The sequence below is a fragment of the Anolis carolinensis genome, chromosome 3 (genome assembly GCF_035594765.1).
Source record: "Anolis carolinensis isolate JA03-04 chromosome 3, rAnoCar3.1.pri, whole genome shotgun sequence".
Lineage (NCBI taxonomy): Eukaryota > Metazoa > Chordata > Lepidosauria > Squamata > Dactyloidae > Anolis > Anolis carolinensis.
Window position 1 is genome coordinate 233,396,919 of NC_085843.1, and position 15,836 is coordinate 233,412,754.

At 40.3% G+C, this 15,836-nt stretch overlaps 1 protein-coding gene across 2 annotated transcripts in view; it reads right to left on the reverse strand.

The window, feature by feature from the left end:
• LOC103279682 (prominin-1-A) overlaps positions 1-15,836 on the reverse strand; it is a 60,765-nt gene that overhangs the window by 23,622 nt on the left and 21,307 nt on the right. For both annotated transcript variants that reach the window (XM_008116064.3, XM_008116065.3), the window contains exons 3-8: positions 12,982-13,040; positions 11,588-11,793; positions 7,715-7,835; positions 3,474-3,537; positions 2,426-2,515; positions 665-855 (exon numbers count right to left, since the gene is read on the reverse strand). In XM_008116064.3, the coding sequence (XP_008114271.2) occupies positions 665-855; positions 2,426-2,515; positions 3,474-3,537; positions 7,715-7,835; positions 11,588-11,793; positions 12,982-13,040 (731 nt within the window). The remainder of the gene's footprint in view (positions 1-664; positions 856-2,425; positions 2,516-3,473; positions 3,538-7,714; positions 7,836-11,587; positions 11,794-12,981; positions 13,041-15,836) is intronic.

A 15,836-nucleotide genomic window follows, 5' to 3' on the forward strand; every position in this document is an offset into this window, starting at 1 on the left:
CCTGAATTTCAGCTAAGCATTTGATAAAATGTCCCATGATAGCTTGATTAGCAAATTAATCAAAAGGGGAATTGATGGATCCATAACACAGCCCAGCCAAGTAATAACCCCTTTATATCTTAGACTGATCAGTACTCATCTAAAGTATGTTGAGTTCTGGGTGCCTCATTTGAAGCAAGATATAGACAAGTTGGAGCAAGTCCAGAAAAGGGCAAGACAGATTATAAGAGTTTTGGAGAACAAGACATATCAGAAGAGGCTGAAGCAGCTGGGCTTGATCAGTTTGGTCAAGAGAAGAATGCGGGGTGACATGATTTCTTTGGACATCTTCAAAAAGGGGCTGGATTTTTACCTACTGATAATGCTCTAGCTGGATTTTCTGCATTGAGTAGGAGGCTCTAATTTGACAGCCCATTCTATGATTTCATGTTGGGGTAGAACTTTCTCCTCCATTGAGTTACAGCCTGACATTGTGGTTTCATATGTCTCAGCCGTCTCACCCAGCTACTGCAACCCCTTGTGTTCTTAAGTGTTGATTTATTAACCACACTTCTGTACTTCCCAATCATGTAGGCAGTTTTAGAAAATGACCCTTGTCCTCATGTTCTCTAATAATCCACCATGCCTTTCCAAACATCCTTCTGCCTTCCCAACCTCACATTACCCCGGTCAGATTTCCCCCAGGCCTTAGGTCTTTCACAGAGACATTCTGGCAAGGATGGCCACAACTATCCAAAGTTCTGTTGATATCATCCCTCAAAATGGTCAGGTTCTGGTCCAGCTCTTTCTGCAACATCTGCAAGCGACTGCTTGAGTCGTTGACCTTCTTGAGTTCCTGTTCCACTGTGGCAATCACTGCAAGAAACAGTACGAAATATTATGTGCTATTTTAAAGAGGAAAATATTCCTTTATGTCATAGTTATATGCACAAAGGTAGAAGATGTAATGATTAGTTAGGATTGCTTATACAGTAGAGTCTCACTTATCCAACATATCCGGCAGAATGTTGGATAAGCGAATATGTTGGATAATAAGGAGGCATTAAGGAAAAGCCTATTAAATATCAAATTAGGTTATGATTTTACAAATGAAGCACCAAAACATCATGTTAGACAACAAATTTGGCAGAAAAAGTAGTTCAATATGCAGTAATGCTATGTAGTAATTACTATATTTATAAATTTAGCACCAAAATATCACGATATATTGAAAACATTGACTACAAAAATGCATTGGATAATCCAGAACGTTGGTTAAGCAAGTGATGGATAAGTGAGACTCTACTGTACAAAGAAGAGTAGCCATTTAAGTGCTAGGGAGGGAAGTATAAATTGTGTGTGTATGTATATAACTACTGGGAAGAAGATCGGTAGTAAATTTTCCAATATTTTTGTTTCTTTTTTATTTTCTATAACCTTTATTGTATTTTTAAAAACTACACACTAAGCTACCCTTTGGAGCCCCTTGTGGTGCAGTGGGTTAAACTGCTGAGCTGCTGAACTTGCAGACCGAAAGGTCGGCGGTTCAAATCCGGGGAGCAGGATGAGCTCTTGCTGTTAGCTCCAGCTTCTGCCAACCTAGCAATTCAAAAACATGCAAATGTGAGTAGATCAATAGGTATCACTCCGGTGGGAACGTATCAGTGCTCCATGCAGTCATGCTGGCCACATGACCTGGGAGGTGTCTACGGACAACGCTGGCTCTTCGGCTTAGAAATGGAGATGAGCATGAACCCCCAGAGTCAGACACAACTATACTTAACGTCACGGGGAAACTTTTACTTTTACCTTTAAACTACCCCTTAAATATATGAAACACTGCTAAAGAGATCCAAATAAACAAGATGTTTGCAGCTACCCAATACTTTACTTGGGCTCTGAAAGAGAAATACAGTAGAGTCTCACTTATCCAACACTCGCTTATCCAACGTTCTGGATTATCCAACGCATTTTTGTAGTCAATGTTTTCAATATATCGTGATATTTTGGTGCTAAATTCGTAAATACAGTAATTACTACATAGCATTACTGTGTATTGAACTACTTTTTCTGCCAAATTTGTTGTATAACATGATGTTTTGGTGCTTCATTTGTAAAATCATAACCTATTTTGATGTTTAATAGGCTTTTCCTTAATGCCTCCTTATTATCCAACATATTTGCTTATCCAACATTCGGCCGGCCCGTTTATGTTGGATAAGTGAGACTCTACTGTATAGCATTTATTCTTTTTGAAGCACTCCTAAGGTGAAGCCAAAAATGTCATTAAACTTCTTCAAGGTTCAATCACAGAAAAAAAAATGGTAGGTTTCTCTCATGAGTACCTTTCTGTGGGTTTTTTTTTTGTCCTGATCCCAAAATACGTGCACAATTTCGATACTTCAATCTCATTACAATTTTTACAACCTGCTTTCCTTTTCAGTACCTCTGAGAAGATTGTCGGCTGTATCCAGTGCTTTATTTGCCTTTCCTCCAAGCTGAGTCTGAATCTTCTTCCCTAGAGTGATCCCAATGTCTGCAGAGAAAGAAGACCATCAGAACAAGGTAATCCATCAAAATATTTTCCACTTTTCAGAATCACCGAGCTAGGTTTTGTTGGTGTAAGACTTAAACCAAATCTACTTAATCCACGTAAAATATAAGAGTGGCCTAGAGCCTGCTAGAACTGAGGTGATGATAGGGTGATTTGGAAGTCTTTTATTCATAGGATCACCATAAGTCAAAGTCAACTTGATCACAGTTAATAACAACAAAATTAATAATATAGTGCTCTGAGTTCATACAAATTGCAACAGTAGGATCAGGACCAAGCAAAAAAGCCTCATAGATGAACCAGATGGCAAAGGTGTATGAAGTCCATTGTCCTGTCTATAAATCCATTTAAGATCTAGGGACTAGTATCTTTGTTCAAACACCACCACCACCCCGAATTTTTTCAGGTTTTTTAAAAAACCTGGTTTATTCATGAATTTTAATTGATTAACCAAATTCCCATGAGTGTCCACTGAAGTTTATTGATGGACTCTGATTTCTAAATTATTTTGCTTTATGGAACTACGCTTCATGATTCGCTAAAAAGAAATTCAATCCCCCTACCAAATTTTTTTTCTGGGTATGGTCCTGCCTACATCTACTCTCTTCCCAAATCACTCTGACCTGAATCAATTTTGTTCTTCTCTTACACATTTCCTTTAGGTCAGATATCTGTATTTGTAACCTATTGTAAGTAAAGATATTATATATCTTTTAGCAAAAATAAAAGTTTCATTCATTGTCTGTTAGGCTCTATTTGTAAAGCTGGAACTGCTTGCTTTTCAGTTTCTGCCTTGCCAGTGTAATTATTCTGCTAGAGATCTCCTATTACCTCTATCAATTCTCAAGATTTAATCAATTTCCACCACATATGCATACTCTAACATATGCACACACATACATATACACATACTTTCCCCAAGAATGTAACACAGACTCACTCAGCAAGCTGGCATTTGTTTGATTCAATGGCACTGAGCTAACATCAATAATTTCATCAACCTCCTGTGGAAAACAAAGAAAACAATGAAATATGTTCACGTCTTCATAGAGACAGGTAACAATCAGAACCAAGCATCTACATGTAGTTATGGTGATGGATATTAAATCATAAGAAGTATCAAATGTTTCCTACAGTACTGCAGTACAATTTAACCACAGAATAATAAAATCTATTTACTGGTCTTAAGCATAGATGCAGACCATACCTTTCACTGTCACACTGCTCATTTTTACATGAATACTATTGCAGTTAAACATCAAGAAAACCAAGATTATGGCAACCAGACTGATTGATAACTGGCAAATAGAGGGAGAAAACATGGAGGCAGTGACAGACTTTATATTTCTAGGCACGAAGATCACTGCAGATGCAGACTGCAGCCAGGAAATCAGAAGACATTTACCTCTTGGGAGGAGAGCAATGGCCAACCTCGATAAAATAGTGAAAAGCAGAGACATTACACTGGCAGCAAAGGTCCGCAAAATTAAAGCCATGACTCCCCGTAGTAACCTATGGTTGCGAGAGCTGGACCATAAGGAAGGCTGAGCAAAGGAAGATAGATGCTTTTAAACTTTGGTGTTGGAGGAAAATCCTGAGAGGACCTTGGACCGGAAGAAGATCCAACCAGTTCATACTCCAGGAAATAATGCCCGGCTGCTCACTGGAGGGAAGGATATTAGAGGTAGAGAGGAAGTATTTTGGCCACATCCTGAGAAGACAGGAAAACTTGGAAAAGATCATGATGCTGGGGAAAATGGAAGGAAAAAGGAAGAGAGGCTGACCAAGGGCAAGATAGATGGATGGTATCCTTGACATGACTGGCTTGACCTTAAAGAAACTGGGGGTGGCGACGGCCAACAGGATGCTCTGGTGTGGACTGGTCAATGAGGTCACGAAGAGTCGGAGACGACTGAGTGAATGAACACACACGATTGAGAAAGGAACCTCAGACTGACATGGCTGGACCACTTAATTCAACCAACTGAAATTCAGCACACACATAATAGAAATCAGTCCCATCATCCATAAGATTTAGTAAACATGCTTAATTTTGTCCTGATAAAAATGTGATTAGCATTTAATAGGCTTACAGCTTCAAAGCCTGGGATCCTTTGTTGGGAGGTGTTCGCTGGCCCTGATTGTTTCCTGTCTGTGGAATTTCCCTGGGGTTTTTTTTTAGTGTTGCTCTTTATTTACTGTTCTGATTTTAGAGGTTTTTTAAATACTGTTAGCCAGATTATGTTCATTTTCATGGTTTCCTCCTTTCTGCTGAAATTGTCCACATGCTTGTGGATTTCAATGGCTTATATGTGTAGTCTACCATAGTGGTTGTTAGAGTGGTTAAGCATTTCTGTGTTCTTAAGGTTTAAAAATCTTAATGAATGCAGTCTGTTTGGGAAGTTTGCCCATTTCATGGAGACGAGTGAAAGCTCACTGTCCACTTTCAGAAGATTAGTACGTCACAATGTGTTGGCTGAAGTTTTGGACTCCAGTTCAAAGTAGATATTGTGGGTTATTCTGCCTTGATATATTGGGTAATGTGGCTGTGTGGAAGGGATCTGCGTGTGAAAGACACCTACAAGGAGAAGGGCTACAGAAACAATATTGCTGGGAAAATAATCCAGCTCTGCTTCATTGTTGTGATTTTTTTAAACATAAGCAATGAAGCATTTTTTGTTCGTTCTAGAATTATAAAGACCACGTGATACTTTCTGCTGCTGTTAAAAATATGTACATAAGATTCATTAAGATAACATCAGGGGGTGCTCTTGTTTTAGCTATGAATAGGTTTTTAAATGGTTTTAAGGGTTTTAACTGTTTATTTTTAATACTATTCATGTTTAATTCCATTTTAATGTTTACATATTTTAGGTTTTAATTATATTATTTTATTGTGAGCTGCTTTTAGTCTCTTTTTGGAGAGAAAAAGCAGGATATAAATAAAATAATAATAATGTCACAACTTAGAAACAAATCAACATCAAATAAAGAAATAAACTTATAGAAATACAAGAAAGGGATAAATGAAAATACATCACAGCCTAGAACTATGAGTAATATTAATTTATTCCTCTCAAAACCAATGCTGATATGCTTTATAAGCTTGCTGGCATCCCCCCCCCCCCAATGTGACGGGAAGTTGCCGCCAATTGCAAGAATAATAAGGTTGAATACTGTTAAAGCCACATAATGTGTGGCTAACAGCCTCCTCCCAGTAGACTTAAATCAAGGAAAAGTTTCATGAGAACCACTACTACTCTAAATGTTTCCCCAACAACAGCAAGAATATCCCTGTGGGCAGAAAAATCAGGCAATTCCAACTGGATGACCCCCCCCCCCCCCCACGAGGATCTGCCTCCAGGGACAAACCGAGCATGGGCAACTTGGAAGTCCCTGAACAGACTCAAAAGTGGTGTTGGGAGATCAAAAGACAACCTTGCAAAATCTCACTACTTAGAAGAATCCTCCACCTTGTGCAATTGTGGAGCAGAACAACAATTCCGCATCTGTATGCTTGCCCACAGTGCCCAGCCTCATTGTGATGCTTCATGGGCCCTGTAGTCCTGTTCCTAGTACTATTGTGGTAGATGAAGATGAAAACATGGGGTTTCCGCCGGTGCAACAAGAGCTGGAGTCTCTTCACCTGCCGGATGTTGACGTTTGCCCTCAAGAATTCAGCAAAACAGGCCTTGGGCAGGACTCCCCTCCGTTTCCCAGGAAAGAATCTTATTCTAGAGACAGGGGAGTTAGAGAGGCCCAACGGAGGAGTTTACGGATTGCAGCCAAACAACAGACTGATTAGGCCTGCTTCCCTTGGGAAATTCTAAGGAGTCTTGCATCTGGACAGAGTTGGGTTTCGCTTCTTGTTCTCTAGGGAAAGAGATTTGTTGGCGGGAAAACGAGACCCAATATAGGTGTTTGGCGCGAGAGATTCTTTGCGGAGTCAATTGATCAGCTTCAGGAGAGAGATCGTGTGTGGACTTCGTAACCCCAGTTCCTTGCTTCCCGGATCAAGTTGTCGAGCCTTGCCTTGCCTTGCAGTTTAACCATGGACCCTGCTCCACGCTTCATGTTTTGCCTTGTTTCCAGTCACGGACCTAGCCAAGAACCAAGTTTATTTCCAGCCTTGTTGTCAAGCTTCATTGGACTCTAAGACTCTGTCATTTCCCCACACTATTGCTTGGCAAAAGTGTGTGTTTCGGTCAAGTGGATTAAAACTTTGAACTCTAATATCATTTATTGGACAATACATTTCTGGACTATATTTGACCTCTTTTGAAAGGTCTGTTTCTGAACTATATTCTTCACTTGTTTTTATTGCTTTTATATATTTCTTTAATAAAGATATTAGATAGAGACTGGCCTCCGTGTAAGGTTATTGGTGCCCAGCAGCCAGGGTTCTGACACTCATGCACAGAGGAAGAACTGTTTAAAGCTACAGACAATGTAGTTGTTGTTGCCTGTTTTTGGTCTAAAATTATTTAGCTGCTTGTGCTCCCTTTATTTTATCAGTTTTATACCTATTTATTTATTTATGCAATGCTTTTGACACAAAATAAATAAATTCCTATGAAAATTCCCCTTGTACTCATTCCCTTCCTCTGTATGATACAAAAGCCACTGGCCTCTATCCATGTTGTGAATTATTTTGATTAGCTTCTGGTCCATATTTTAATAGAACCCAGCTTTGACTTGCCAAATGGCAGTGGTTCAATAGTTTCTCACAGGAATACAGGAAGCCTTATGCCAAGTCAGACTTTAGATATTCATCTAGCCTAATATTTTAATTCAGCATTTCTCCAGGTTTCAGGTAGAACTATTTCCCAGCCTTATCTGGAGATGGTTGGTATTGGACCTCCCATCCAGGTATTAACCCAGCCTGAGCTTGCTTAGTTTCCAAAATGAGACAAGGCATCATCTTACCAGTGGGGATCAAACAATGCAAGAGTATTTGTCCATAAGATATTGAAAGAAATCAATTAGAGAATCGTGACAGAATGGAAAAATCCTGCACAGGAAAACAAAGCAAGGCAGATAGAGGCAGGAGCAGGAAACAAGAAGAGCCAGTGGGAAAAATACCTGAAAAGGTGGGCAGAGTGTAGGAGGTCTTGTATGCAATGTGGGATATGGCAAAAGACATCCTACTTGGGGAAAGGAAGCATGGCAGAGCCTAAATACCTGAGGAATAGAATTCAGGTAGCGATGCAGGTTGTCCACTGTACTGTTCAAATTGCCCACGCCTTTGCCTACAGTCTGGGACATACGTTGGTTGCTGATGTATGCACAGATGTCTCCAGCCCTGCAATGAAGGAAGGAAGGCAGCTTTTTGTAGTAAAACTGAATGTCCTTTCCCTTCAAGGTGCCATGCAATTGATCAAAATATAGAAATAACCAACATTTTAATGTTGTAATTTGTTATACAATATATACATTATATAGTTTTAACATTACTTCTGGTGATTTTACAATACAGTACTTTTTTTTAATCTATCATCTTGAGACTTTTTTTAATCTATCATCTTTGGGGAGAAATGCAACATGGGCTGTCCCTGAGTTACAAACTTACAAACAACTCATAATTAAGAATGGGGGTGAGAAAATAAGAAATGAGAGATAATCTACCCCTCAGAAGGGAAATTCACTTCTGGAAGAGTTATCATGGAGAAAAGGTGTCTGTACTGAAGCTCTAGAATCAATCCTTGTCTCCACAACAACCCAACATTTTCAGAATTCAATTGTCACAGGGACAGAAAGCGAGGTGAAATCGTCACATCAGGTCACATGCCTTTTAGTGCTCAGAGATAACAGCCATCTCATGTCCTTTTCCCCTCTTCTACTCAGCTTCTTGTTGGGACTTGGGTAGCACCCAGCTCCTGACAGCAGAGTATCCCCTCGGTTTCTCTGCACTGCTACAACAGAGTCCCACTGGCAACCACCAGAAGTGACCTTGCATCATGTGATGGCCTCCGTGGGACTCCATTTCAGCAGTGCAGAGAAATGGAGAGAAGACTGCATCTGATGAGATCCTTAGTGGGATGTTAACCATTCCCTTTGTCAGGGTCTGCAATACAGATGAATATGAAGGGCTGCCAGGCCCAGCATCTGGGTCAGTAACAAGCAGGGAACAACAACAGCTGCAGCCTGGCACTGAGGAAGCTACTCCTGCAATGCAGGACCATGTGTCTCAGGCAAGTGGGAGTCCTGAGTTAAGGATCAGGAGAGTAATGAGGCAGAGTTAAGTATCCCATAAAGACTGCAACTGAGGACTGATGCTATTGAGCCATGCAGATCCACCTGGCTGGCATAGAGGAGGGCCAACAGGCGAGAGCACTTGTGCTATGAGGCATAATGAGTGGCAGTTTGGATTTGGTTTTTCTTGGGAGCAATATTTGGAATTTGTTACAGCTTGGAGCTCTGCCTGATGATATTGTATTTTGGACCTTGACTTTGGAACTTTGGATTACACATGGACTTGGGTGAGGACCTTTGGACTGGACTATTGACTACAACTTCTGAAATACTCCTGCATTGTTGCTGTTTGAATCTGCATTGGCTTGGATCTTGGACTGGCTGATGATGAGAGTGGTGAGTGACTGCTTATATTGAGAGATGCTGTGCAGGGTTGCAACACCCTTTGCCTAAAGTTACACTTAAATTAATGTACCTGTTCTGACTTACATACAAATTCAAATTAAGAACAAACCTTCAGAATCTATGGTGTTCATAATGTGTGGACTGCCTATACATAGAAATAGGTACCTAATATGACACATGTTTCCTGCACATTAAGAAAAATCATCTAAAATCAGTTGTGTATAAATATAGGTCTTAAATAAGTCTGACATTTAGTTATCTACATCAAAACATCCCATTTTAAATGTCTTTAGATCATTCCAAGTTAGGTTTTCGTAGAGAAATCCAAAGTTGAAAATATTACAAGTGAAAGAATTAAAACTGCTTCCTCTATACGGTATTAGAAATATTAAAGCCTACTCATTGTCATTCAATCAAAGTACAGTGCTAAGATTATGTCTGCCCTAATATAAACTAAGATGACTAATTACTGGTGTAAAATAATTCAGTTGGGAGTTCCTCCTCTAAAAAAGAGGAGCATGTGGCACTAGCTTTGGGCAGTTTTTTAAAAAAATAGATCTACTGCTCCAGTTTCAGTTCTCAGTGGAGGCAATTCATTTGCTTGGAAATGTCAAATGTAAGCAGGTTTTTGAAAAGAATATTACATATATGATCACAACTTACATAAAGTACCTGGTTTTCTATGCTTATATAATAATCTTTTAATAAGAGTATTAAACATAAGAGCACAAATCACATGCAATGCCTGCTTCATTCCACTTTGAGTTTTCTGCATTGGTTAACAAGTGCAAAAACTAGTGATTTAAGTACAACACTAATTTTTCATTAAATTGGATTATCAGAAAGCTCTTTTACAACTCTAATCTGAACAGAGGGAATCAAAAGTTATGTTAGAGATATTTGGAGCCATAGAAAGGCAAGACAGATATGTGAGGCAACAGCATTGGTGGATTTGCCTCCCTCCTTGGTTAACACCAGCATCTATGCTTGTATTAGAGAATGCTATATAGACCTCTTCCTCCACAGAATTCTACTTTACCTCATCAGGATTTTTTTCATGTCAAGAGCAACTTGAGAAACTACAAGTTGCTTCTGGTGTGAGAGAATTGGCTGTCCGCAAGGACGTTGTCCAGGGGACGCTCGGATGTTTTACCATCCTGTGGGAGGTTTTTCTCATGTCCCTGCATGGGAAGCTAGAGCTGACAGATGGGAGCTCATCCTGCTCCTCGGATTCGAACTGCTGACCTTTTGGTCAGCAGTCCTGCCGGCACAAGGGTTTAACCCATTGCACCACCAGGCTGAGATGATACCAAAGACAATGCCATGAGAGCATAAGCTTCATCAGGTTTTGTTAGGCTGGCAAAAATTGTGCATGGCCTGGAGGTGAGAAGCTTGTTAGCTATCTGAGGACCCTCAGGTAATAAATTGGTCACAACAATTATGCATAGAAATGGAACATCAATTGCCAAACTGATGAAACCACAGAAAGGAATGAAAGAAAACATTACCTTTCTATCACAAGAAACTAATCTGTATTAGTCTAAGAGAGCAGTCTCCTTTATGATAAATATCCTTCCAGGAAAGGATATTTAGATTCCATCTCATCTCCATCTTTGAATTGCATTATATGGTCAATGTAGACTCATAAATGTAGTTTAATTGCATTGAATCATATTTTATGAGTCTACACTGACCATATGGTGCAGTTTGAACTGCATTATATGGCAATGTAGACGGGGCTTCAGTTAACTGTGAGAAAAATTCTACATTGTCAGGGTGTACTAACAGGTATTTCCTTACTGTCATAATAAAGACTAGCTATAATTATGTAGAGGTTTAAATATAGTCTGCTCTTTGTTTTCTGGAATGTGTCCAGAGGAGGGTGACTAAAATGATCAAGGGTCTGGAAAACAAGCCGTATGAGGAGTGGCTCAAAGAGCTGGACATGTTTAGTCTGCAGAAGAGAAAGCTGAGAGGAGACATGATGGCCATGTATATATATGTGAAGGGAGGTCATAGGGAGGAGAGAGCAAGCTTGTTTTCTGCTGCCCTGGAGACTAGGACATGGAACAATGGCTTCAAACTACAGGAAAGGTGATTCCAACATAAGGAAGAACTTCCTAACTGTGAGAGCTGTTCAGCAGTGGAACTCTCTGCCCCAGAGTATGGTGGAGGCTTTTAAACAGAGGCTGGATGGCCATCTGTCGAGGTGCTTTGAGTGTGACTTTTTTCTGCTTCTTGGCAGGGGGGAGGGACTGGATGGCCCACGGGGTCTATTCCAACTCTGTTCTATGCTATGGTGTGTGGACTAAATCAATTAAATGTTATGGATGTGTGCTGTGGACCTCTTGCTTTAAATTAAACCTGGGTGACTACAAGGAGAAAGTTTGGAGACAGTTGTTGGCTGAAACAAGTCACCCCATGCTGCCTCCCTCCTATATTCTGCATAATACTTACAGAATAATTATAGTGACAGCCAACACAGACACAAATAATGACCGCCTCTTGCAGTCAGTATGTTTGGTTTGCTTCTGGTACATATACCCCCCACAACGTCCACAACAGCGGCAGCAGCAGAAGAAGAGTCCCACTAAGGGAACAAGGATGATGTACAGAACCCCGATGGCAGCGCAAACCAGGAAGCCGGTCTCATACAGAAGCACCTATAAAATGGGAGAGAAGGAAAGCAGGCAGAGAAGTTAAATGCTCTAACAATCCACAGACACTGAAAATATCTTTTCTATGCAAAACACGAACTGCAGTCTTGACATATTACATTGACTGCATTTCAAAAACAATCTGCGTCTACAGTATTAGAATATTTTCTTGAATGCCTGCTAACACCAGGCTTTATCATTTGGGAGTCCAGGGTAAAAGACCTCCAAAGCTGCATTCATGGTATGGACCAGGCTATCAAATTATTAGGATGGGTTGTGTAATTTATGCCATGTGAAGTGAAGCTTGTATTAGGATTTCACACAAAAAAACAGCTTTCGTTTGTGCATGATAAATCCAGTTGACTCATACATCATTAGAAGACCTGTGCTTCCTATACGTCAGTGATTCTCAACTTGTGGGTCCCCAGGTGTTTTGGCCTTCAACTCCCAGAAATCCCAGCCAGTTTACCAGCTGTTAGGATTTCTGGGAGTTGAAGGCCAAAACATCTGAGACCCACAAGTTGAGAACCACTGATATAAGTGATATCATCCTTATAATTAAATGTAATTTAATGGTATTTTATTATATTTTAACTTTTACACACACAACACTAATATTTACTTTGTTATATATTCATATGTATAAGTATTTGCCTCAATTGGTCAATCTCAGGTATCTCCTCCCATTTCCAATATTTTGCAAAAGTTATCCTTGTGGCAGTTGTCATGAACGTGAAAATTTTATCTTTATTGAGATCCAGGGCCAGCTCTGAGTCTGTTATACCTAATAAGTAATATTCCAGTTTTCTATGGAATTTCATTTTGAAGATTTTTTGGCACTCTTCGTGTATGGCTTTCCAGTATTTGGTGGCTTCTTTACAAGTCCACCATATGTGGAAAAAACTCCCATCCTGATCATGGCACTTCCAACAGTTTTTTCTTTTTTTTCACCTTATAATGATCAATTTAAAATTTATTTAAGTACGACATATATTAAGTAATTACCCCCTTTTGATTCTGGAGGCAGTATCACCCCCACCCAGAAGTCCTGCACACTGGCACCTGGAGTAGCTATTTCACTAGCACTTCCACATCCAAAAATCCCTTGTCCTATGCTTCTGTCCTAATCCCTTTATTCTGTCATTGCCCCACCATTAACCCCAGAATCCCATCATCTGCTTCTGGAAAATTCACCTCTTTTAGAAATTCTGGAGTGAACTCATGCGGTGGTTTGATCAGACGAGTCAGGAGACCTGGAGAAAAGTACAGGGAAAAGATACTAACTGAAAGAAGAAACCATCAACAAATCAACTGCAGTATGTATGTAGCCCTCCAAATTAAATATATCCAGCCCCCTTAATCATTCATTACAGACCTTGGTTGCCAGACCTTTCACCATTTTGGGCCACCCTCCTCCAGACACATTCCAGCTTCTCAATATCCTTCTTGAATTATGGTGCTCAGAACTGGGAACTGTATTCAAATTGAAATCTCTCTAAGACATTTGCTTCCTTCAGTCTGAACACTAATCAAAGCAACGTGTGTTTCATTCCATTTTTACCTTCATTGTGTATAAAATCAATTGATCGATCAAGTGGGCTCCAGTTCTCAAACATATAGTAACTTCCATATAGACAATGTAACAAAGCACCCTGTCTTCTGGTAAGCCACACATCTCCTTTTACAGGATTGAATGTGTCATACCTCCTGCTCTCAATTCTAGTTTTTCTTCTTCCTTGTTCCTCACCAATGGCACCTACCATTTCCCTAAGCACTCTCAGTCCTCACTGGTCCATTTGGAGGTTTTGTTGTGTGTGTGTGTGTTAAGAGCAACTTGAGAAACAGCAAGTGGCTTCTGGTGTGAGATAATTGGCCATCTGCAAGGATGTTGCCCAGAGGATGGCCAGATGTCTGATATTTTAACCATCCTTGCAGGAGGCTTCTCTCATTTCCCCGAATGGAGCTGGAGCTGATAGAGGGAGCTCATTCGCGCTCTCCCTGGGTTGGATTCGAACTGGCAACCTTCAGGTCAGCAATCCAACCTTCAAGTAATCAGTCCTGCTGGTACAAGGGTTTAACCCACCGGGCCACCGGGGGCTCCTATTTGGAGGTTAACTCATAGGATTTTGTAATTCCGCATATTTCACAGAGAAGCAAGATCTGTGTCCCAGTGGGTACCAAGCACCACTTTCCTGTTCCAACATATATAAATGGCTATAGAAATGTGTGATCTCTCTCTTTATTTTCTAAGGCATTAAGGACACTGCATTTGATCCCAATGCCAAGAAATATCAACGCCACCTTTGTAGCTCCAGTAATATCCCACTTGACCACTACGGGGTGCCACACTGCATAGTTTGCAGGACAACAACCTCAGAGTTTTAAAGAGTTTCAATGAATGGGTGCTGTGCCCAGAATTGGTAGAAAATGAGTCTTTTAAAAGGTACAACATTGAGCAATGTACTGCATCATGCCATGGGGACTAGGAAGAACCTCTGATGGTAGTTATCCTGGAAGATAATATGCTTGGCCCCAAAGACTGAAATGAACGATGCTGTTGCTTTTTACTGGATCATTGTTTAGTACGAGTTAGAAATTGGTTGCAGAAGTATTCTCAGTGTCATCTATATATATAAAAGAGTGATGGCATCAGGGCAGCGGACAAAACAACAAAACTACAGGCCCCCCAACCTCGAAATTTGACAACACAACCCATCATCCACGGCTCTAGGTTGATACAACAAAAAGAAAAGAAAAATAAAGTCCTAATTAGAGAGAGAGGAATAATTGTTTTTATCCAATTGCTGCCAGTTTAAAGGCTAAGTTCCGCCCTAAGGTTAGCAGATACCCCTAAGGATCATCCAGTTCAACTTCCTTATATCATGCAGGAGGACACAATCCAATCACTCCTGACAGATGGCCATCCAATATCTGCACAATAATAATACACATCGAATCATAGCATCAGACAGTTAGGAGACACCCCTAAAGGCCATCCAGCCCAACCCAATTCTGCCATGCAGGACACAAACCAAGCACTCCCAACAGACGGCCACCCAGCCTCTCAATACTACTACTACTACTACTACTACTACTACTACTACTAATAATAATAATAATAACATCATCATACAATCCTAAGGTTTGGAGTGACCCCTAAGGATCATCCAGATCAACTTCCTTCTACCATGCAGGAGGACACAATCCAAGCACTCCTGACAGATGGCCATTCAGCCTCTACATAATAATAATAATGAAGATGATAATGATGATCATGATGATGATAAAAGCATAGAATCCAAGAGTTTGGAGAGACCCCTAAGGGCCATCCAGCCCAACCCTTTCTACTATGCAGCAGGACACAATCCAAGCATTCACAACACATGCACAACGTATAAATACTATACAATACTACACAGGGAGATAGACCCCCTCTACCCTCACCACTTTCACAGTACACAAACAACCAAATGCATACTAAACATAAAGACAACCATACAACAGACATTCAATACCACCGCTACCTCAACAATTTCTCACCAACACCACCAGACAATGCCACAGCAACGCGTGGCCGGGCACAGCTAGTAAGTTATATATGAGCAAATTCAGAATGTTTCCCTCTTGCCCATATATATATCTAGGCCTGAGAATCACAGTGTCAACACCCTTAATTTCAAAATTATGTACTATAAGGGAATCAATGTTGTTGCTACTACTAACATCTTGCATTCCATCTTGCATCTTTAGCACTCATGCATTGATATACAGTAGAGTCTTGCTTATCCAACCTTCACTAATCCAACATTCTGTATTATCCAACGCAGTCTGCCTCCCGCCTGGATCCACAGCTGTTTTTCTAGACAGCAACGCGCAGCGGGTATACACACCCAACAATAAGACAAGTGCAGCCATGCTCCCAAACAAGTGGAAGACTTGTAAAACATGATGTTTTGTTGTTTAATTTGTAAAATCATAATGTAATTTGATGTTTAATAGGCTTTTCCTTAATCCCACCTTATTATCCAACATCTTCGCTTATCCAACAT